We start from the raw sequence: 24,337 nt of genomic DNA on the forward strand, positions 1-24,337 counted from the left end.
GACCTCTCCTGGAAATCATCATTTAAAAACTGCCTTTTGTATTCAGGAAGGTTATCTTTGTCTAACATTCAAATTTTCTGAGGATCTGAAACATTAAAATGTGACAAATATGCAAAAAATAAGAAGTGAGGACTGCGGTTACGACAAATTGTCTGACCAAGTGTTTGCAAAGTGTTCCTTCTCTGTAGCTCTTCAATTAGACACAGTTTTCAGATACTAATCCACAGATTATTCTTTTTTAAATCCCCAGCTCTGACTTTCATATTCAGAACATCCTCGCTAACATGTTACAAACATCGTGGGATAATGGAACAAAAAGCTGGAGAGAACTCTCCATCCTTCATCCCCTCCCTGCCTCCCGTTGTTGCACATGTGCAGAGGACAGAAGTAAGAGCAGGTGAAGGGTGGTGGGATGTGCCACACCGAACATCTGCCATGTGCTCTTTTCACCAGCGCAGACAGCAGCGCCCCCACCACACAGGCTAAAACACACCAGCGAATGAGAGCAGCTCGTGCAGCAGACACAACACGGCGGGGACACGTGTGCTGAAGGAAGATAAACTGCACTCTGACACAGCTCTCGCTTGGAGTTAATTTCTCTCTCGCTCTTCTTCCCGAGCGGCTCCTTGATGACATCGCTGCGTAGAGGGAGAATATTTATTTTCATCGCCTCCCCATCCTCCGAGGCTCTCCTGCCGCTGCCTCCGTCCTAAACCGTCCTGTTAATTGAAGTGGTTTATGATAATCATTAAATTCGCAAAGAACAACAACATAAATATTCTAGCTTGTTCTCGTGTTAACAATCCAGAGAGGAGGAGGATTAAAATGATTAAAATCCTCTTGGCTGAAACACACCGCAGCATCCTGAGGCTATAAAGAGTATCAGGCGCTGCACTCGTGGATTGAAGTAAATCTGCATTAAATGATTTGCCGGGATGTTCACACACAAGTCCAGCTATATGGATTGGCATTTTATTCTTCCTATTTTAATTAACCTTTCAAAATCCACCTTACAGGATGCTCCACATTAAAACAAACACTAGAAACCAAAAAAGTATGGCAGTTTTTTAAATACAGTAATTGGAAATGTAATTACAGTAAAAAGTAAATTAAAAGTGAGGTAAAAATGCAAAACTGTATTTTAACTTAAAGTGTCTGAGGCTGTGCCTGTAAATGAGTCAGCCCTGTTGGACATTAGAAAGAATGTAGGATTAAGCCATTTAATGTCATCACTTTAAATAATTTACAGTCTATTGTTAAGCTCAGTATTTCCATTTCTGAACTCTACTGGAATAGCTTTGAATAAAGCCAAATTCTGGCTTCATAGTTCATTTAAATCGATTGGTTTCCTGGCAGGGTCCTGCCGTGTCACACAGTTTATGACAAAATTTGAGAAAAAGCTGTTTTCTCTGTGAAGTATAATTCAGCATGTCCTTTTTTAAGTGCTTGTATATAATTAACGAATGTGTGTGCACGAACATGCTCGTGTTATTTTCCTCTCAAACACGCAGAATCTCATAAGTTTGGTCAGGCGTGCAGAACAGGATATTCAGGGTGTTCACAGCAGCGGGGATGGCAGCTCCTCCTGACCCTGTAGCTCACTGCTCAGAATATTAACACCGTCTGATTATCAGCAGACTGCAGAGACAGCGATTCAGCATCACGCGCTGTGGTAAACAACTCTGCTTTATGTCACGCTTCTCTCCGTTTGTGGTTTGAACAGTAAAAGCTTCATGTAAGTGGATAAAACGGGTTTGTTCATTCGAATAGAAAAGGCCACAAGTTCATTTAGCATTAACTGTTTTCATCTGTTTGATTTTAGGATTTGAAAGCACTAATAACTAATACACTATACTGCCAAAAGTGTTCAGTCACCCATCCACCCATCAGTGGATTCAGGCGCTCCAATCGCATCATAGCCACAGGTGTAATCTAGCACCTTCAGACGGCTTCTACAAAGAACAGGTCGCTCCCAGCTCAGTGAATTCCAGCGTGTTACTGTGAAGAAACAAAATTTCCTCAAAATTTCCTCACTACCAAACAGTCAGTCAGCTGTTAGCAGTGTTGGGCAAGCTACTTTGAAAAAGTAATTAATTATAGTTACTAGTTACTTCTTCAAAAAAGTAACTGAGTTAGTAACTGAGTTACAGGATTCTAAAAGTAATTAATTACTTGAAAAGTAACTATTGCGTTACTTTAAAGAAAAATGTTTAACCCTCTGGGGTCCAGGGTATTATTGGCCATTTTTAACCACTTTTGATTTTCCCTCCACTTTTCACCTTTAAAAACTGTTTACTTTGCCTTGTTTGGTCTCATTCTTTTCAGCACAACCTCAGGTGTCTGAATTTACAGTTATGTCTTCATTTTGACATACTGTATTAACACAATTAATCTAAAATCAGGGAAAAAACATAAAATCCGATTAGAAAAAGTTATATTTTTTACTGTAACAACCACAAACATGTTTATTAAGTCATATTTCATAACCTTAAATGCAAATATAAATTGTGAATTTTAAAATCATATGCACAAGTTTTGCAAACAAAGTTATTTGCAGCCATTTACCTTTTACTCTTTTTTTTATAACCATTTCAAACTATTTACAGAACAATCAGCTGTTCTGCATTAAATAAGATGCCGCACAAATTATTTGTGCCACTCCAAAAAAATAATTTCTGTCCACTATAAAGGAGAACATCACAGCCTGATACCTGCAGAGCTGTGTCACTCCTGTTTCTACCTGGAGACAGCAGTCGCCTCATTGTTCTGACACACAACACAAAACTATCCACAACACTACACACTAACTACACAAGACAACACATTAACTACACACTCCAAACACCTTAAACATCACAAATCTCTCACACTATGGTGTGGGGTTGTTTCCAGGAGTTGGGGTCAGCCCTTAGTTCCAGTGAAAAAACTCTTAATGCTTCAGCATACCAGGACATTTTGGACACTTTCATTCTCCCAGTTTTGTGGGAATAGTTTGGGGGATGATGCAACTTATACACATGTGGTCATAGAAGTGTTTAAAACACCTGAATTCACGGGTGAGTAAATACTTTTGGCAACATAGTTCATCTCTACCAGTGAGCTGGAGCTGAAGAAGCCCCTTGGATAAGAGGTAAAACGACCTCACAGACTTAAAGAAGTCCAGTTGTTTTCTGTTTTCAAGCTTTAAAGACGACCGCGAACGACTACGACTGAGAACCTAGAAGAAAAACTAGAACCAGATTGTTTTAGCCATTTAGCTCCATTCACTCCTACTCATTGGAAACTATCTTGTGAGCATTTCTGGTTGAAATGATTCGATTTTCTGCACAATGGGGTTAACAGAACGTGGAAAGACTCTTCTAGATATGTTCTGGCTTGGCTCTGACTGTGGTCTGTTCATCTTAAAAAGGATTTCTGACTGGTTTATAAACCAGTTATAAATAACCAGCCCTGTTCCTATGAGAGCAGGTCACAAGAAGGCTTTATGGTTGATATTTTTCTCTGTTATGATGATATAACAACTACTGATGGACTGTATGTGTTTCAGAGTTTGCTGATTTATCACACTTAAATATTTTGGTGTTATTCAAAGCAGTTTGGAGTTTGCTGAACTATTCTCAGTGGCTCTGTTTATCTATGAGAGTCCTGAGAGTTTTTTATGGTTATAGCAAGAGCTTTTCATTAAGTGCAGCAAGCAATATTATGACATAATTTTCTGCAGCTTATAAAAGCTAGAGAGCTTCAGACCTTGTTGTTACAAATTCCTACATTATTCCACAATTTTGTTACATTTGATGGGTGAAATTTAAGTGGCTTTGGTCTGAGTAAGAGCTAACTACAAGCAGCTCTGTTTCTCTCTTTCAACCATGACCTTGGAAACAGATTTACATTTCTAAAAAGGACGGCTCCAGGTCCATTCATCCTCACGGTCAAATTAAAGACATATTTGTGTGGATGAGACAAACCTGGCACAGTCTCCCCTGCTGAATGAACATGCATTCAGATAGAAAATCAAATCCAACCCTCAAGAATACCTTGAAAGTTTCCCGTAGGAGACAAAAAGTACAAACGTCCGAGCTGAGCTGAAGTCCAGATGATGGCCACCAGCTTTATTCAAAGACTGATAAATAATAAGAGGAGCTTTGTGCTGTAGGCGGTGAGTCACAATGCAGTTTTATGAAGTGAAAGGCCACTCACATTATTTTAAAAAATAAGAGAGTACAGCAGCTCGAAAACTAATCTGTGGTCTAGTCTGGTGCTGTAACGGGGAAATGAGTCAGATTTCTAGAAATGTTACAAGCAGAGAAATACAGATGGTTGGATTTTAATAAAATATGTTGTTTTTAATGAGGTTTAAGGACTGAATATTCTGGTAAGATTCACAACAGACTGAACATAAACAGGTCTGATGTTCACAGTAAGTTAAAAGCACATCTGGTTTTTGAGCGTCTTGTTTTTTATGTGTCCTACAGACATCATGGAGGTTATATAACATTGCTGCTTACACTACATACATGCATGCAAATGAACCCCAACTAGTGGAGCCTGCTTCGTTTTCACGCAGATGTCACTTTCACACTCAGACATCAGGATTCAACACTACTTTCATTTAGCATTGTTTGCTAATTCGCCTGATTTTGTTTGGCATTATTAAGCCAGAAATACTCCAACGTGCTGTTTTGTTTGAGCGGAGAGCAGACTGTTGAGTTCATTACACTCAGAGGTGAACATTACCTTTTTACCAGGGCCAAGAATTCAGTCAGTGTGGTGTTTAATTAGTTCTCTTCCTTTGCAGAGCCCGTTATAATTAATCAGCCTATAGTACCCCTGCTGGTTTTCTTCTTCTTTTTTAAACCCTAAATAGGGCATCCAGCTATAATGATTTCTGTCAGATGGTGTGTGTCCTGCTGCATTCAGACATTAACGTAATTGACATGTGCTCCTGTCCTTTGACTCTGGAGAACCTGGAGCTGCATGTGAAGGTCAGTCTCCTGGGACTACAAGAAAACCATATATAAAATATTAATATATAATAAACTTAAATGTTCTTTGTTGCTGTTTCTGTTGAGCTGTCATGGTGGAGGATTTCCTTCAGGACTGCAAATGCACAGGTCAGTGCAGGTGAGGGAGTGAGTGGGAAGCTCTATTACTTGGCCTTGGTTTAGCCTCATGGATGACATGTTGTTATAGAGATTCCTGTCCTCATTGCCTCCATCCCTGAGGACACTCCAGGTGGAGGAGGGTGAGAGTCAGTCAGCGACAAACATAAAAATAAACAGGGTGAGATTTAAAATCTCCTGAGAGAGGATGTAAGGCTCCAGGAGAGGAGGGAGTGGATGGACAGAAAAATACAATTATTAGATTACCAATCTAATTAGATTATTAGATAACATACATACACGACCTTTTTAAATGTACAATGGTCAGTGTATGCATCCACTGAGAAAAGTGGTCAGGCCACAAGTTAACAAAAGAAATTAAAAACCTAAATTTAAGCATAAACGATAAACTACATCTTTTTATTTTATTTTGAAATGAATCAATCTTACCATTTTTACATAAAAGAATGAAAATAAAACATTTTCTTCTTCCTTTTGTTGAACATTTAAATAACCGCAAAGATGAGTTTTCAGCCCTTTGCATGGTTTATTTTTTCTTCTGTAAATTTAAATTACCTTCACTGTTTATCTATGAATATATATGAAATAACTGAACATGAAAATGAAAATCAATTCACGTATGTTTGCAGGTTCATTGTGCCTTTTAAATAAACACTTCTTTTATTTATAGCTACACTTCCACAAGGCAGTGAGGTGAGGTCATGGTGCTCCTCAGCTGTTAGCCTCACAGTTTGACATTTATCCATCTTCAGCTGCAGAATCAAAGCAGTGGATTAAAAGCTGCTGTCGGCCTCTTTCTTCATATTCTTATTTATTTATATCTACTGGGAGGTAAGCAATGCATTAATGTTTTTGTTTTTTTTATGTGTATGCATTAGCCCCCGTAGGGAAATTACTCCTCTGCATTTAACCCATTCACCCAGTGGGCAGCCACCAATGCAGCGCCCGGGGAGCAGTGTGTAGGGACGGAAACTTGCTCAGGGGTACCTCAGGGTAGCCGCTCAGTGGAGTCAAACCCCTGACCTTCCAATCATGGGGCAATCACTCTACCTACTGAGCTATCCCTGCCCATTAACCTTTACTTTGAAGCAACTTCTAAGGAATGTTTTCATAATCACCTTTTCAAGAGTTTGGTTGTCCCAAGATCGAGGGTCAATCTCCATTTTTTCTTTTTTAAAGCCAACCTCAGGCTAACCTATTCTGGATACAACTAAAATAATAGAAATGACCATGATGATAAATGCAGAATGGGCCAGAAGAAATACTTCAAGAGAAACTGGTTTGTGGTTGGCCATCACTTATTCTTCTGCAGCATCCTGGTTAGTGTGGACGTGAAATTCCCCATTAGATTTATAAGGTGCGCACACCAGTCTGTTTTATTCTTACCACTGTGAATATCATATCAGGGCATTCTGAACCAGCTGACTTGTGCAATCTTCACCACACCAAATTTCTGTATATGAGAAAAGTTTACCTCCAGGTGAAGCAGAGAAAGTGATGACAGCTTTTGGAAGAGAGAAGTGTGCATCTGCACAATTCTGTCCGAGGAAACCAGAAATAGCACAGCTCTCAAAAATGTTTCCACTGGAGTGAGGATGGTTAATACCATGCAAAAATGCACATAGTTTACAGTAAGATATGAAATACAGTAACATGTTAAAACCTTCATGTTTCCATTTAGTATTTAGCTTTCCTTAGGTGTGCCATAACTTTTAAAAATTGAAATTCTGAGTATTTTGTGGCTTATTTTGTTTCCGAAAACTAATCAAAATGCAATAAAATAAGCTTTTAGCAGTACCATTACTAGTGCTACCGATTCATTTTGACAGCATGTGTTGTGTTTTCTTGGGCCCAGTAGTAACTAAAAGCCTGTAGAGAACTTCCACTTATGTAAATGCCCCCCCTTCCTTTGCTGATTTTTAAGTAAAGTGACTTTGATGTACGTCAGATGGGTTCTTTTGTTTGTCCACACTTCACCTCAACAACACTTTTAAAAATTGATCTTGCTGAGTTTTTGGTATAATCTTGCTAACAAAAAATAAATAATCAAGCAACATTAAATTGCTTATCTGCTAGAAAACTAAATGGAAACAAGCAGCAAGCCCTGCTCCTGCACCTACATCTGTAAACTTCAGCTCCTTAACCAAGTCAGTCAGAGAATATTATTTTCTGTGGTGCCTGGGACATGATTGGTTGCAGATAAATTACTCTCTCTTTATCCACTCGATGTGTTTAAAAGACGAGGCCATTGTTCAGTGAAGGAGATGCTTGGACCTATAAATACAGGGCTGTTACATCATCACTTAAGCACATTGTAACCTTTGTTACAGAATGGCAGAAGAAAGAATACAGCCAGAGGATTTTGTTGCCTCCTGGTGGCCATTAGAAAGAATGCAGCTTTAGGAATTCACTTTTCAGACCACCAACCATTTCCATCTTCAATGTACAGTCTATCAGCTGGATACAACTAAAGAAGTCAGGAAATAAGTAACAGGGAATATCACAGGATAGATTTGACAGGAATCAACTTTGTAATAAGAAAAGTGAAAAAATTCTCCCCTCATAATGAGTTCAGATTTAATCTTGATCATAAAATGTTTTATTTAAAAGGTTTAAAAAAAAATGTGTGTGTAGGGCATACATCCATGTGTTAAAACATGAGCAGACATTCATCGTTATTCTGCTCGTTAAAAAAGCTGCACTGAGTCACTCCTCTGGTTGAAGGCTGATGTGCAGCATATTATCTAAAAGCCTGCTTTTCATTAAGGTTTAGAAACTCTTAATCGAGGGCAGGTGCACCTGCAGGCCGAGTCCGAGTGTAAGCAGGTGTAGTAAAAGCATCAGTGGTGGATTTCCTCACAGTGGTCTCGTGGCATTTACAGGAAACAGTCCAATAATTCCTTCCAGCTTCCCTTTCCACCAAAAAGGATCAGACATATCCAGCACCTCAATGACGTCTCCTGCGTTGAAACCAAGCTCGTCGTCTTGTATAGCGGGGAAGTCGCACATCGCCATCACTCGAAAACAAGACGTAGTCTGTGGGAGGAAAAAACAAACACTGATCAATACCCGACAGACAACTTCTTGATGAGGCACAGTTTAGGCTGGATGAGGTCATCCCGATCAGCCCTCCTGTGCTGCATCTACACTTCGATGGTGTTCCACATGTTTAAAGCTGTAATGTTTGCTGGTGTGATCACCTTATCAAAAATATCTAATTAATCAAAAGGCAAGCTAACCGAGTTTGAAAGTGCACGGACTCTCTCGTCCTCTCAGGTTAATTCCTTAAAGTGAATTGACTTGACAGCTGCAACGCTGGAATATTTGAATAAGCGAGATGTGATATGCTGGCACCATTTTAACTTTTCACTGCGCAAACAAAACAACCAACATGTGACATCACCCTGTTAAGTGAAAGGAGTGAGAGAGATGCCTGAAACTTGTATCTGTGAGTCTTCCCTCAGTTACTGGCTGGTTGGTCACATTAGACGGTGGTCCCTCCCTGAACGTGCATTTGCTGGATGTCACTTCCTATCTAAAGGGAGTTCTTCCATCCTGCAAGTGCTCCTCATAGGGTATCGACTGGTCTTTACCTTAAAATGTAAAGCACCTTGAGACAACTGATGTTCTGGGACTATTTAAGTGAAACTGACTGAAGCAGCATGCCTCGTAACTTGCTTGTTGTCATAAACTGCTCTTTAAATCTGAGGTTTTCAATAAAAGCAATCATGTCTCACTGGCTGATCATCGGAGGGGCCGCCTTGGTCCAGGCTCCCATTGACGTTGAGGTAGATTATCCTGCTTTTGGAGATTGAGTTGGTTTTGTAGAAGTCCACCAGTTTGTTCAGAGAGGTGAATTTTTCACTCCACAGGAAGTAATGACCTCTCTTGTCCCTCAGCAATCTGTAATGCATCATGCCCTGCTCATACCTGAGAACAGATTTAAGAGTCAGAATAACTTTACTATAAATCACTCACACCAAGTTTATTATACTTAACGTTATTTCAAACCTAGTTTCAGTTAAGTAACAGAAACGCAAATAAAAATGATGCTAGTAAAATGCTAAAAGAACACAGGGAATGGCTCATTGGGGCTTGGGCGAATGGTTGACATTTGACTACATAAACCTCTTTAGAACAACTGAAACAAACAAATGTCTTTGAACTGAAAATAAAAAATTGAGAATTTATGAACTTTAAGTCTGTCTCACAACATTAAAAACACATTTCAAAATTATACATCCTTATTAGAAAGTTCTGGCTGGACACTGAATGGAAGTAGTTAAAGTCAATTTTTGTGTGTGCAGACTGCAACAGACGTGAGATTTTTGCCAGTTTATCAAAGTTAACCATATTATATGAACCAGATTGCACACAACGGCCAATTTGACCCCATTCAATTGCAGACTAATAGCAGACTGACTCAGTTTTATTTCCATTTTAACACCGTCTTGATGTATCAGAAATGAATTTGAAGATGGAAACTGCCAGTGGCAGTTCATAGCAAACAGAATCGTTTTCTTTATTACCACCATTTTCCCCAGTGTGACCTTATCATAAACACCTTATGAACTTTCTTATTTATTTCTCCCTTTTAAGGCAATAAAAAAGGTCTAAATGATAAGGTACAATGTAATGTGTGTAATACTTAGTTGGGAGACACACTTGACTCACTTGACAGAAATGCAGAAGTTTCCGGGGCTGGTCCGACACCCTCTGATCACAAACTCTCCCACGTGTTTGTTCATCAGGAACTCCACTGCATCTCCACGAGTGGCATCCTCACGAAACCATCTGCAGAAACAGGTCCTGTGCTCATGACTATCTGATGCAAACATGCATCAAACATGCAAGTACACACACCTACCAGCCAGTGTTGTAAAAGCAAAACTGTCCTGCCTTTGGGCCTTTCCTGTAGTCATTTTAAATGGTTTGCACACAGAATGAAAAGAATTTCTGCTTTTGCAGCGGATTATTGTTCATCTGTTTCTTACCTTGGAAAATGAATGTCAAGGAAGTTACGTGGCACAAGCCCCTCCTGTCCATTCATCTCTGCTTTACACCAGATGTTGTCATAACGTATAATCTGTCCAGATGCGAAAAGATAAAACTTCATACGGGAGTATCAGATTTCTTACTTATATTGGACTGCATCGCATTTTAACCTCCCATCCATCAACCCACATATTGAGACAACATCCCAGACAGTTTTTAAATTTAACACAATCGGACATCTGTGGGAGTGACGTCCGATTGCTGTGATGAAAGCAGGGAAAGCGGTTATTATTATCGGTTGCAATAAAGGGGAAATTGTGAGTCACAAGCTAAGCAGAACAGAACATGATGAAAAATAACACAGGAAAAGAAACAAAACCACAGTTTAAACTGAGAAGCTGGGACAGACTGGAGGTAACCTGTAGAAATGAAAGTCACCTGAACTCTCTTTATTGGCCAGCAGGTGGCGATTGCCATGGTTTCAAACATGCAACATACATCGACTGTATATAAAAGATGGGAGGAATGCTGAGTTAGAATTTAATGCCTCTTTTCCACTAGCACCTACTCACCTCAACTTGGCGTTTGGTCATTTTCCATTACAGTTAAATTACCACCTCTGTGTTGGTGGTGTTGTTATAGCAACCCGGCCCAAAATTCCCATGACATCATGTGACACGAACAACATAGTAACTGAGGGAATGCGTACCATGTGATGGTGTACCTGTTGACTGTGTGCAGCCATTTGCATTGCCGGGTTTCAAAAGTATGGATGGATATCAGGATGGATGGATGGGGTTTCAAAAGTCGTGAATGAGGCGCTCTCATGGCTAATCCAGTGATGTCACTCTCTGACCAATCAGTGGCATGCAGTTTGCTGACAGCACATTTTCAGCTCAACTCACCTCACTTGGAACCCTGGCTGAGTAGGTATTTTTACAAAAATAAAAAAATAAAAATACTACCAGCTGATGGAAACCCCTAAAAAACGAGTCGTACATACTGACCAGTGGTTGTTCTTAGTCACTGGGTGGAATTGGTCACAAAGAGGTATAGAGCTCTTCACTGAGTTGCTTTGGTTGTTGTAGTAACCCACAGGTTGGCACCTCGATTGCAACTTACCTACAAATACCAACTACTCATGAAGCAGCTGTGAAACTGAAGAGTGCCACACAAACTGGTAAAGGAGAGAGTTTGCCTTCAAAGTAAAAGCTGCGCCTGTTAAATGGGTTGCTTGTGGTGCTGAGGCACAACCTTTACTATGAAGACAAGCACAACAGCACTAATGAAAACTGTGTACAGCTGAGTAAAGTTACGCACTGACCTTGACTATGTCGCCCTGTTTGAAGCCCAGCTCATCATCTGTTACTGCATTAAAGTCAAACTTTCCTTTGGCTTCCATTGGGAGGGGCTCAAGCATCTGAAAGGTTTAGAAGACTGCGAACAGAACAAGAGGCTCAATCAGAGAAAGGTCTCCAGTAAACAGTCCTCGATAAAAGTCTCAACCCAGCTGCATTTCTTTATATTGTCTTCAAAGCACTCAGACTTTCTTATAACTTTTAAAGCGGTCTTGAGCAATAGGTTCTTCAGGCTTTCTGAAGGTTTTTCAAAATTTGTCTTTTGACATTGGCTGCTTTTACACTCACTTCCAGTCTTTTCTTTTACCAGTTTCAAAGGAAAGTTTTGTTTGCTAAGCCACTTGATGCTAACCCTATGAATCATTCAAGTATAAAAAGCCTCCTAACTCAAGAGGTTAGCCAGTGTTGTGTCTACAACTAACAGAAAACCTAGCAAGGAACCAATTTTAAATTACATCTTTAGGAACTTTGTTACCAGCCACCCGTCTGAAAAGCACAATTTGTTCCCATTTCTTTTGCTGATCTATTAACACAGTTTGACAGGCATAAAATAATATTTTCACACACACATCCCCCAACCGGTTGAGGCAGATCGCTGCTCTTCCATGAGCCTGGCTCTGCCAGAGGTTTCTTCCCGTTTTAATTTCTCATTGCCACATAGTGCTTAGAGTCATTTAATTGTTGGCTTTTGTCTCTCAATTCTTTGAATTGAACAAGCAATTCCTAAAAGCATATCTCAGCATTGTGTGCAGTGTGGCCACTTTGATCCACTTTATAATACCAGCTGGGATCAGCATGACAGTGATCCCAAACACGCCACCAATGTGGTAAAAGCACACTCTGATAGAGGAACACAAATTCTCAGTCATGGATCGGCCTCCACAGACGTCAACATCATTGACAGAGACCAGAAGAAAAGGCAGAAACACCCAAAGAAGAGCTTTGAATGTCCTTCAAGAAGCCCGGAGAACTACACATGAAAAAGAAATTACCAGAAGGCGGCCCAACAGAGTTCAGGCCGTGCTGAAGAACAATGGTGGTCAAACCAAATATTGACTTCCAAACTCATTAAAATGTATAAACCGGTTTTGTTTTATATACTGTATGTTCACATATGTTTCCACCCATTTCCCATCAATCCATGTCTGGGAGACCTGCTGTAAATAATTAAGATATTTGAATGGAAAAATGTAAATGAACATCACTGATTAGAGGATGGCATGGTGGTCAGCACAAGGTAGACAAGTTTGTTATTAGAGGAAAATCTCCAATGAAAACCTCAAAAAACAAACAAATTAAAAAAAACATATCATAGCTTTTAAATTCATTAATTTGCAGAGTTGTAAAATGCTCTTCATACTCCTGCGTCAATCGCTGCACGTCTTAAACTTTTTCTTCCAGCTGTTGCTGCTTTTTCATTAAGGTTTAGAGGTTAAATGGGGGCTAAATATTTGTAAATTAAACCATTAACCCAAACCAGTGGGCAGATAGGTTTCAAAACCCAAGAACATGAGTGGACAAACTTAGTTGGGAGCTTAAAATAGAGGTGACAGAAAAATACCATAGCGCAAACAGTCCGCATGAAGAATCAGTTAAACAAACAAAAGTCACTGACTGTCATGGCGGCAGCCACACATGGTCACCTACCTGCACAGGTTCATTTCATTTGCAGCCACTCAAAGTCAGACTTTTACCATCATGCTTTTAACCTGTTTAGATGAGGCACACGCTTTCAGCCCGCAGGGTTACACAGAAATTATTACATTCTTTGTTTCTGTGAGCTACCAGTGATCTGTGAGGTCATGGTAGGGATAAAGACCTTTGCAGGTGGCATGAAAGGGCGTGGCTGCTTCTTCTTCTCCTCCTCCTCTTCCTTTTGGCAGTTAGGTGTATTACTACCACCTGCTTGTGGGGAGTGCGGGTGCAAGGATGAGGTACCTGTAGTATATGTATAAGGAAGGTTTCAGGATCAGTTAAGTAGGTTTCCTATGTTTGTTTGGTAACATTGTGTTTCATGTAACTGAACCACATCCCCCTTTTATTCATTTACTTCATTTTTTGTTTGCTTTTCATTTTTAGCTGCTGTAATGAAAGAATTTCACAACCTTCAGATGAAAAAAAGGATATTTTTTGTTCATTGAACATCAGGCTGTAAACCCACATCTGACCTCTGAAGATGCTGCTGTGATAAAATTATGCTTCGTATTACATTATGGACAATTTCATAGCAAAAAACAAAAAAAGTCATAAATAACATCTGTCTATTGTAAAGTGACTATTTGGACTATTCACCCACAGCCCAAGTCTCATAGCTCAGCAGCCTCAGACTGAATTTAGATGTTTTTTCTGAAGCTTCTGTTTAAATAATGTTGAAAGGACCCGAATGAAGAAAAACAGGAAGTACAGAGCAGTGTAAGTTTTGTTGACCAATCATTTTTGTTAAAACAAATTTTTGTTTTTTGCTGACGAAAACAAGAAGATAACTAAAAAAATGTTCTGACACTTCAGTCAGCAAATAAGAATGAGATGAAAATATTTTGTAGGGTGAGATCCAATTAGAGCTAATTAAGTGGTATAGAAAGGCAATTTGGAAGTAATCCAATCAGGAGTAAGCTCCTTGTGCAGTAAGGTTAGAAACTGTATAACTAGCTTCCTGTTGCTCATAAATAGACACGTGGACATATTTTGCATTTAATGTTGTGCAAGATGTTTTCAGGGGAAGCCTCCCAAGTACAGACGTATACACAAATACCTTTAGATGTAGTTGACAAAATCTAAAAGCATTTCGATGTCTAGATGATTGAAACTAAATAATAAATGGCCTGTATTTGTATAGTGCTTTACTAGTCCCTAAGGACCCCAAAGCGCTTTACACACTCAGTCATCCACCCACTCACACACTGGTGATGGCAGCTACATTGCAGCCACAGCCACCCTGGGGCGCACTGACAGAGGCGAGGCTGCCGGACACTGGCCCCACCGGGCCCTCTGACCACCACCAGGAGGCAACAGGTGAAGCGTCTTGCCCAAGGACACAACGACCGAGACTATCCAAGCCGGGGCTTGAACCGGCAACCTTCCGATTACAAGGCAGACTCCCAGCTGTTGAGCCACGATCGCCACCATGAAACTAAATGTTGTTTGAGTTAAAGGCTGAAATCGAAACTGTTTAATTCAACATTCGTTTAGAAGCTCCAGTCAAATCTGAGAAAACTTCAGTTTTACAACTTCAACCCAAAATAACTGAACTGCTTTTGTTCCTCCCCTACTCACTTGTAGCATATTACAGCTTCAGATTTCCTTTTTAGTAGCACATTGACCTAATGTTTAAGTGTTTTAGACTCCTTTAGAGGAGTGTTGCGAATGGCACTGACAGGCAAACGTCTTGGAAGCAACTACCAAAGCATTACTTTTAGGTTTAGACTGTCACGACAGTTCACCAAGAACACAAAACTACACTAGTGGTGGGGCTGCACATTAGCCTTACATATATGCACTCGCTTTTACTTCCAGCCTCATTGTGTACAGTGGAAATTTATGCACTCATGCACCATATTAAAACCCTTTTGAGTTGCAGCTTGAGGCAGTTTAGTTTGCCAAGTTCACTACAACTATCTGTTTAAAGTGAATGCAGTTCTCCATCATTGAAGGTTCTCAGAGAGACCAAGACCCCCTTATTAAAGAAGAGCAGCAGAAATCTGACAAAGCAAACACTGGTGGGAGGAGACCAGTTAAGTAGGTTTAAGTTTCAACAGGTAACAGACCGAACTCTGACATGTAATTGAGCCACAAGTTGAGCTGACTGATTTGTGATCTTTGTTTTAGAACCAGCCACCTTAGTAAACTCCAGGACTCACAAGCAGATTAGTGGTGTAAAATTATTTATTAGTCAAAACATAGACAGTCCATTCCATCAGCAACATGGCCACAAATGATTCCACAAGCTTTGAGACAGGTCTGGCATTTCTAGCATGGTCTCTTTCTGGAGCCATCAAAGCAGTTTTAAAGCCGCTGGTATCTCAGTTACATACAAAGTGTCTTGTAGCAGCAGAGTAACAAACCAACCATGGAGGAATCTGGAGTTCCTCATGCCAGCCGAGGAGGGGTGTGGAGAGCCAAATCCTAAGGATCTGGTTAAGTGCCTAAATCCTAACCAAAGAGGAATAAGAGCCTAATCCTAATCAAAGAGGACTCGGTAAGTGCCTTTGTTCAATAAAGGAAGAGTCTAGACTAACTCAACCTAGAGCGATATGTAAAATTTCCTAACCAAAGAGGAATAAGAGCCAAATCCGAAGGATCTGTTTAAGTGCCTAAATCCTAATCAAAGAGGAATAAGAGCCTAATCCTAACCCAAGAGGACTCGGTAAGTGCCTGAAACCAACCACAGAGTAGTTGGAGAGTATTAAGTGCTAAACGTTGAGCTCCAAACCTCGTCTCCTGGCTGAGGAAGGTACCTCAAGTTACCGATACCAGAAAAAACCTTGTATGTAACACGCGATCATCTGATAGAACGCCATGACGGCACACTGAGTGATAACATGCGGTTCCTGTGTGGGAGGCTCAGGAAGCGTCCATCTCTGCTCCTTTGTAGATCGAAGCTGCACTGACCCAGTCGCCTGGGGAAGTCTGAAATGCAGTGCAGACAATAGCCATTTGAGAGCCAGTGGACCTGGAGTTGTATGCGCAGGTCTTGTGAAAGCATCACCGGGGCTTTGTCCTGCTTTAAGCCACCTTGATGTGCTAGTCCATCGCCTGCACCATGGACGCCATCTGTGGGAAGAAACAAGTGTGATGTATCAAACCAGGATCTGTTAAACCATTGAGGCTTCAGTTTTTAAACTCACTTGACAAATGCAGAAGTTTCCAGTGAAGTTCCAGCATCCTCAGAGCAAACTCTCCCATGTTTGGTCTTCAGGAGCTCCTCTGCAGCGCTGCAACTGCTGTTCTGTGAACCACCTGAACACATAATCACAAGCCTCAGCCTCTAACAAACCACAGTTTACAGCCAGTACATTTCTACTTGCTAATCAGCATTTAGCCTCTTACGCTGGAGTCTGCATTTCACTGTAGTAGAAATCTTTCTCGTCTCTTCGTCCATTTTACACCAACCGTCTTCAGGGCTTGGAGTCTGCAGAGAAGCACAAAGAGTCAGAGATATAACAGCAGCGAGTCCCCAATTTATACACTGATATTCAGTGCCTCACCCTTTTTGAAGCCGAGCTCATCATTTACAGTGTAAAACCATGTCCCCCTCTGATTTTATCTGCGAGCCAATCAAGCATCAGAAAGGTTAAAGACGGCGACGAGAAGAGGTGCCATCAGGGAGGGAATCCTCCATGAAGTGCTTCACCTGCAGGGATAAAAGAGTCAGATATGACTGTTCATAACTTAGCCAGAAAACTATATTTTACAGTTATAGCCACACATGCCCACGAGAACAGATTAGGCCCAACACGTCATCTACCCACACAGACGCACTTCATTTGCAATCAGACACTTAAGCAGTTAGAAAATTTGACTTTTAGTGAGCCCACCTCCCAACAACTACATTTACAGAGTCAAACAAACAACTCAATTTTTAAAAACTTACCACCACGTTGGAAGAAGTGGCTGGAGGTGCAGACTCTCCCAAATGACACAAAGGGAACACCTGTGAGCTGCCTGAGACCCCTTAAATCCTGAAGCCACCTTATTGGGTCAAACCATGTGCTGCATGTCATGGGGGTGATTTGGGGTTTAGTTGGTCATTGTCTATTTAGTCATGAGCTTTATTTTAGTGTATTTGCCCCTTGTGTGTTACTTGGTCTAGCCAAACAATTATAAAGCAGGTGTGCTGATTACAAACACGACCTTTTCAACACCAGCTGGTGGCGCTAATGCACCATGTTGTTATTTGCCAGTCGCCAACAAAAATAATTTCTTACGTCCACTTTGTAAACTTATAAATATCGATGTAAAGTATTATAAAATTACCTCACAAGAGCAGATATCCCACTTTTGATATATTTTTCCTACAATTTAACCAGTGAAGTGGATAGGAGAAAAAAAAAAGAAACCAGTCATTTACTGAGCATTGCTCCAGATAGCAAGGGGCGTTTGATCCAAACTGGACCCAAATCTGCAGTTTTCTATGGGTCTCATAGTCTTGACTGACATCATGTACTCAGGATGAGTCTGCCTTCCTCAGCACAGGTGCATAAATCACACTGACAATGTGAAAAACTCACAAAAACTCACGAATCAAATATGATACAGGGTTATGAGCTGTAAGCATATATCTGATGGTTTTGGAAATGTTTGGGTAGAGAATGGGACGTATCACCTGTACTTCTATTTCGAATCACTTCTACATATCCAAATCTGGCTGTTTAGTAAAAGCTGCTCTCAGTGACCAGTCTGCAGCCTTTTTTGTCCTTTTTGGTTAACTCAGTGTGCCGAGTGCTGTTTTCTGGCACCAAACTAGAGGATTTTGTGTTATTTAAGGTGAAACTCTGCACACGTCGCCCTCTCTGTGCCACGTCAGCCTGCCATCATGTGCGTTTGCCAAGGCCAGCTTTGATATTTTCCTCCAGTGAAGTTCAGCAGAAACAGAAACTTAGATGTTTATTAATTTATCTGCTTGATTAGTGGACTGATCACCGCTCTGCGGGAGCTGCTGCACTTCAAGCCTCAGTAAACAAACAGCTAATCCATCTCTGTAAGTGAAATTTAGTTATACTGAATTTGTGAGACAAGAAAAATACTGCCATTAGTCTCACTGTCAGGAATAATTCAGCCTTTTATTGTGGTCCTGCTGCTCAGCTGCTGCTGGCACTAATTCATGCCGGAGCATAATGGACTCATGAAATACACCGGATGCTTCCAGAGACAGCAAACAACAGGAACGCATTTCCATCAATTTACATTACTGGCAAAAAGGGTCAAAGACAGTCTGACATGAGGTTTTAATTTACCTGCAGATTATTCTGGGTACAAGATAAAAGAAACGGGGATGACATGACTCGAGGAGACTCTATCAGAGGCAAAGCTGAGATGGTTTAGTGGATATATGGGAAAAAGAGAAGAAGGAGCTGCCAGGCCACTGGAAATGAGAAAGACCTCAGAGAAGACTTATGGAAGGAGTTAAGGAGGACATGCAGAGGATTGGTGTGACAGAGGATGATGCTGGGATAGGGTGAGATGGAAGTGACCCCTAAGGATTCAAGGGTTTTTATTATCATTGCCGCACTTAAACCTCGGTGAAGACCAACAATAACACACATCAGGAACAACATAAATACGAAAACAAGAACAATATTTACAGTGTAGTATAAAAAAATGAACAATTACAATTATAAATAAGAAATATGAGCATCTGAAAAAAGGAGATTTGTAGATGTTTTCAAGCAGAATCCTCCAAATCTGAAAAATGAAGCCAAAAACTGCAGTTCCTCTAATGGCCACTGGAGGCAGACTCCGAAGCCGAATGCATTTCCTTACTTTTTTTTACTCTTTAATTTTATAAAAAGAGGTACTGAATACAGAATAAAGCTCTTTAAATGACAGTGTACAAAATAAACAGATCATAACAGATGCAAACATGACATTAAAAAAAAAGATGCGCGAGTTACAGTGACATTAAATAAAGACATTAAAAACAATGCCCATTTTTAAAGCTTTATTTCTATGCAAAGAGCAGCTTGTAGCCACATGTTGCGTTTCCCTCATGAAAACTTGCATTTACTGATGTGGAATTTCACAAGGAGTAAAATCAAATTAATGAGGTCAGTCTCTTTAGTCTTTCTCGCTAAAGGCAGTGCAACCAAATAAGATGCTTTTATGGAAAATTGCACTGGTACCTGTGTTGCCCGTTTTAGGCTTTTATTTAAGCCAAACTAATGATCATAAAAAGTTGTGGAGCTATTTCTGCACACTAGTACAAGGACACAAATGAGGAAACTCAGGATCCACATTTAAATTCAGTTAAAATTCACATACGTGTCCTTAAGCACTAAAAGAACATGATATCAATACAGAGGAATCATGCGTGACAATGAAAAAGACCCAGAAACAGCCACGCAAACAAACCACATGTTGTAAAATGAGGTGGTAGAGAAGACTTGGGATAAGGAGCGTGGTTGTGTTGGATACAGGAAGTCTGGGGGATGACATCAGCAAGCATTGGCCAGCTCAAAAGTCCAGCCACGGACGGACAGGAAGACGACCGCACCGTCAGACCGAAGGGGAATACAAACGAGTCTCAGAGGAGACAACAACACAGCACTTACATTCAAGAAGGATGGATTTTATTCAGATATTTTTGGTGTTATGATTATGAGTTATGATTGTTTTCATGCTCACATGTTAAATGTAGTCCAGTTAAAACCATTTTCAGACCATTGTTTAAGAATTTAAACTGACAGTTTCAGCTAGTATGAAGATCTAAACCCTTGTGGCTTCAATTCATGATATTCAGTTTCATCTAATCAGCGTGGAGATGACTTCATTTGAATCTTTAATTAATCCATCAAGGAGAAGAAGGAAAAGAAAACTGTGTCACAGCATGAAATTATTATTAATAACAGGCAAAAATGAGCAGAAAAGAAGGAAGCAGAGTTATGTAAAAATATGCAAGCAATAATTTCATAATATGTTGAGTAAGAGTGTATTACATAAAAAAAAGTAGGCTAATAGATTAAAGCGTCATTAGGATGAAAAAATAAGAGCAAAGCAGGAGAAGAAGTTTCGTAAAAGTGTTACTGTTAATGTGAAACAGATGATATGATGTCAGATGTCATGAAAATGAATAAACATGCACACATATGTAAAGATAACTGTCTGCAGATCAGCACACAGTGTAAGAGCACACCTGTTCTCTGTGTCCTCTGACATCATCGCCCCTCCATCACCTTCACCTTGCACGGTTTGCAGCACGTGGACCTGCCGTCACTCCCCGCAGCTCTTTTCCAAATACGTCACCTCTCTGCCGGCACAAACCTCGGCTCTTTTGCTGAATCAGACACTTGGCCAGATCCGGATGAGACATGTGGAGGAGAGCTGCCATCCATCATCTGGATCTCAGTGATCCTGAGATCCAGATGATGGATGGCAGCTGTGGTGGATCTACAGGTCGCAGAATACGGCACAGCCAGGTGACTACAGCTAAGGGAGCGTAACGGTGTGAAGTTACTGTTATTGATATGTTTACAGCTTATGTTGTCACATTGAAATGACTGTGTAAATTTTATTTATTCATTTTTATACATATTTTTCTCCTTTCTATCATTACTTTTACTCTTTCGTACTTTATGAGGAGAGACTTTTTTTATGCAAGAAAACTACATCAGCGATGGATAAACTCAAACCTCCGATGCAGAAAGTTTATTTTAAATGTATTAAAACATTATTTATTAAGGCATTAGGGCTGGCTGGCCAAACTGACTGAGGCTGTGCTTCGGAGAGTCTTTCAGAGGTAACAGCTGATCAGGGCAGAGAAGTGAGGATGTGAAGCTGAGTGGGTGGAGGTTAGAGGAGGCCTTATGATTTAAATCTTTGCATCTATTTTAAACTTCCACATTAATCCATGATGTGCAACTTCCTCAGTGAGTTTCCAGTGAATGATCAGGAAGCTCAGATGAGAGTTTTGTGCGTCCTCGTCAAACATGACGCCCTGACAGAGATAGAATCACAGAAGAAAGTGGAACACAAACCTCTCCAACGAGACCTGCAGAGAGTGCTTTTACAAAGCGATGTGGACATTTGAAAAAAGCTGAGAAGCTGTGACTCATTTCTAACATTTCCACTGATGTTTCTCTGCTGCTGGTTCTGAATATTCATGATCAAACTTCTTATACAACAAAAACAGAGCTGCTTCTAGTCTGAGCGGCCGAGATATCACATCGTCTACAAGAAATAATTCAGCACCTCAAGTCCTCCGCTCTCAATCTACTTGTACTATTACTGCGTTTAACAACCGCTTACTCTGTAATTTTACAAGTAAAGTTTTATGTTTGAACAGTTTTAAAATACAAACTTTAAAGTACAGTTTTCAGTAAATTACTGACATACTGACACCAGCAACCATAATTTTTTGTCAGATATTCTTGTAATTCTTTAAAGCGGTCTTGAGCAATAATTCTCCAAAGTTTTGGAGGGTGAGGATGGGCCACCAGCCAATCACAAGGCCAGTAAGTCCACGCCATCTGACTATTTTCAGAGGAATGTTTTTTTGTTTTGTTTAAGCCACTTAACTGTATCTGTAGACACTTTGCTTCAGCCTGTCACAGAAACACATCCTTTGTTCCCAATTTCTTAGTTGAATCTATGAAAAATGCCAAATATAACACAGTTTGACAGACATAAAATAGTATTTCTGCTCCAACAGCCAAAAACTTGGCATATCGCAGCATTTGTCTGAGCAAACTGGACAAGTGAAGGACAAAAGAAGAAAAAGTATCAGGCCTAAAAAAAACGATCTACAGTAGATGGAAAGTATCTGGGAAAAATCCTGCAAGGGGCCTGAGAGATGCACCCGACCCTTCAGCTGGTCCAGCTACTGTTCACTGAAGCTTCATCACAAATACTCTCAGTGAAAGGGCAGCTGTCAAAGAGCCCTTTTGAATGAGGGGTGAAGGCTGAGGTTAACTGAATTACAAGAGAACGTGATTACAAATCAACTAGGGGAAGTATTCCTGCAGACTGCTTACAGAAATAAAGTTCAGACGGTGTTTAAAGAATAAAGGCGGTCATATCAAATATTGACAAACTCTTCTTTGCTTTATGCTGTATCTCCACGTATGCTTGCACCTGTTTCTCATTATAAAAGCATCATTGGCAGCTCAAGACTTTTGCACAGCACCGTGTTTCATATTTGTATTTATGTCTTTTCCACCACTGCTAATAAGAGTGAAAATGCAGATTGACTGAAATATCACAAAACACTTGTTCACTAAACAGGAAATAAATGTTCAATAGTGTCTAAGAAAATCTGTATATTATATAAACTCCTCAAATATTATGGTTCGTAGATACTTTACTGAAAATCTCCTGATGTTTCTGCATTTATTTAATAACTTTACATTCGCATTCAAACAAATAATTTGTATTTAATGTGTCATTAAAAGTTCTGGTTTCATTGGTGAAATTTAAAAAGTAGAATAAAAGATGAAAACTAAACATTTTCGCTACAGAAATGAAAACTGTCACAGATTATTACCGACACCTAGTGGACAAAGAAGAGACCGCAGGACCTTCATCCACTGTTTTTACTTCTCACTTTAGCTAAACTGAACAAAACCAACCACAGCCTGCTGTCAATCCTCTGAGAGCGAACAAAAAGACTTTCTTTTGTACTGGAGCAGCCAGCCATGCCTGAAACTGGTCAGCATGGAAACCAGTAAACAAAGTGACAAACAGGAAGAAGCTCTGATCACTGACTAGCTGTGAGTCACATTCAGGGTAAGTCTGTTTCCTCTCTGATGCTGAACTGATAAAAATGATTGGGGGGATATTTATCAGCGAGTGAGAAAAACAAGCAGTATTTATTTGTCTTTGTAGCGCTGGTTACAGATGAAAAGCCATTAAACAAAGAAGAAAAACGACCATAAAGACACAAACATGCGGATTTAGAAAATGTTAGCCTAAAAACCACGTCCAACAGGTGATTTTACAAGTTTGCACCTTAAAGGAACAGTCCTACATGTTTAGTGCCTTAATATAACCGAAGGAAAGATGAACATAAATGTGTGTCATGGAGTTTAGACAGTAACAGTGACACAGGTCTGGTATTTCATTTCCAGTCTCTCTGGCAAAATTACTTAAAATGCAAATTAATCCACACAGGCGCAAAAGTTTGGACCCATCCCTTTCACAACACTGATGCATAAGGCAGACGTCACAGTTTTAGCTAAAATAAAATGATAATTAACCTTGAAATCCAGAAGAAAAAGCACAAATATGTACATTTGATTGCATGGGAAGCTTCAGAAACCTTTCGAAACTGTTACTGTAACTCTTTTTTTACTGTGTCAGGTGATTCACACAGTTTAACCTTAACACATGAACTCTTTAGTGCCTTAGAAATATTGAAAATTAATTAACTTTATGGGTTATATAAAAGTATTTATTCAACTGTTAAAAAGTGATGTATTTATTGTAAAATGAAACTTGTTTTTGTAGTGACTGTTCTTGTGGGTTTTAATAAATTACACAAATAATTATCATATAAATAAATGGTTATTTAACCTGTCAATGTCAGAAGTAACCTGGTTCCAGGTCTTACTGAGCTCAGCAGAGGGCGCTATAGGCTCACGTATACTTCATAGTCACTCAGCGCGTCAGGTTTTTTATGGTGCCAAACACTACAGGCTGCACACAAACACTCCTGCGGTGTATTTCCAGCAGTGACCGTGAGTTTAAGCTAAAATAAAGTGAGTAAAATCAGTTTTCGAGAGAGGATTTTGAGGCTCGCAGGATCTCAGCAGGAGTCCAAACTGCAGATTTGACCTTTGTGTTCGACATAAGCGGGATTACTCTCTCCTCAGGTCGTACAGCGCTTACAGGTCACAGCTCTCTGACATGTTCATGTAAACAGTTTTATCATTAACTGGCAGCTGTTTTACTCAATACTCAAACTTTGTAGTTATTTATATTAAATTGAGTTTCATAAAAATGTTCTGTATCTGCTGGGAATTATTTTGATTTTATTTTAAATAAACCTTTGCAATGGTTGGTTTTTTTCCCTCTATTTTTGAGAGCAGTTAAATAATTAAACTATAAAAGTACTTCAAATTCATCCTGCAAGAGCACTTACATGATTAGAGTTACTGCAGTAAAAAGTTACTCGTCCACTGTGACCGTGCCTTCCAAAGGGTCACAAGATAAACC

At 39.9% G+C, this 24,337-nt stretch overlaps 1 protein-coding gene across 2 annotated transcripts; it reads right to left on the bottom strand.

The window, feature by feature from the left end:
- Positions 1-7,650: 7,650 nt before the first annotated feature.
- LOC102200506 (GRB2-related adaptor protein 2-like) lies at positions 7,651-13,385 on the bottom strand. 2 transcript variants are annotated; one of them, XM_005739965.1, is made up of 7 exons: positions 13,293-13,385; positions 13,121-13,182; positions 11,440-11,552; positions 10,115-10,206; positions 9,795-9,914; positions 8,858-9,050; positions 7,652-8,156 (listed from the first exon to the last, which is right to left on the bottom strand). In XM_005739965.1, exons 3-7 carry the CDS (start codon positions 11,533-11,535, stop codon positions 7,977-7,979), a joined length of 681 nt encoding a protein of 226 aa, XP_005740022.1. In that variant the 5' UTR covers positions 11,536-11,552; positions 13,121-13,182; positions 13,293-13,385; the 3' UTR covers positions 7,652-7,976. The 2 variants fall into 2 exon arrangements, with proteins under 2 accessions (XP_005740023.1, XP_005740022.1); XM_005739966.1 differs by lacking the exon at positions 13,121-13,182 and having other exon boundaries at positions 7,651-8,156.
- Between the last annotated feature and the right edge of the window lie 10,952 nt (positions 13,386-24,337).

The sequence above is a fragment of the Pundamilia nyererei genome, unplaced genomic scaffold (genome assembly GCF_000239375.1).
Source record: "Pundamilia nyererei isolate P.nyererei 1_Seehausen unplaced genomic scaffold, PunNye1.0 scaffold00095, whole genome shotgun sequence".
NCBI lineage: Eukaryota > Metazoa > Chordata > Actinopteri > Cichliformes > Cichlidae > Pundamilia > Pundamilia nyererei.

Bases quoted from the DNA above. Each gene is read 5' to 3' on its own strand.
- LOC102200506 (XM_005739966.1), bottom strand. From the start codon at position 11,535: ATGCTTGAGCCCCTCCCAATGGAAGCCAAAGGAAAGTTTGACTTTAAT. The intron at 10,207-11,439 runs GTCAGTGCGTAA...GCATCTGGACAG, and splicing joins AACAGGGCGACATAGTCAAG to ATTATACGTTATGACAACAT. The intron at 9,915-10,114 runs GTAAGAAACAGA...CTGTTTCTGCAG, and splicing joins CTTGACATTCATTTTCCAAG to ATGGTTTCGTGAGGATGCCA.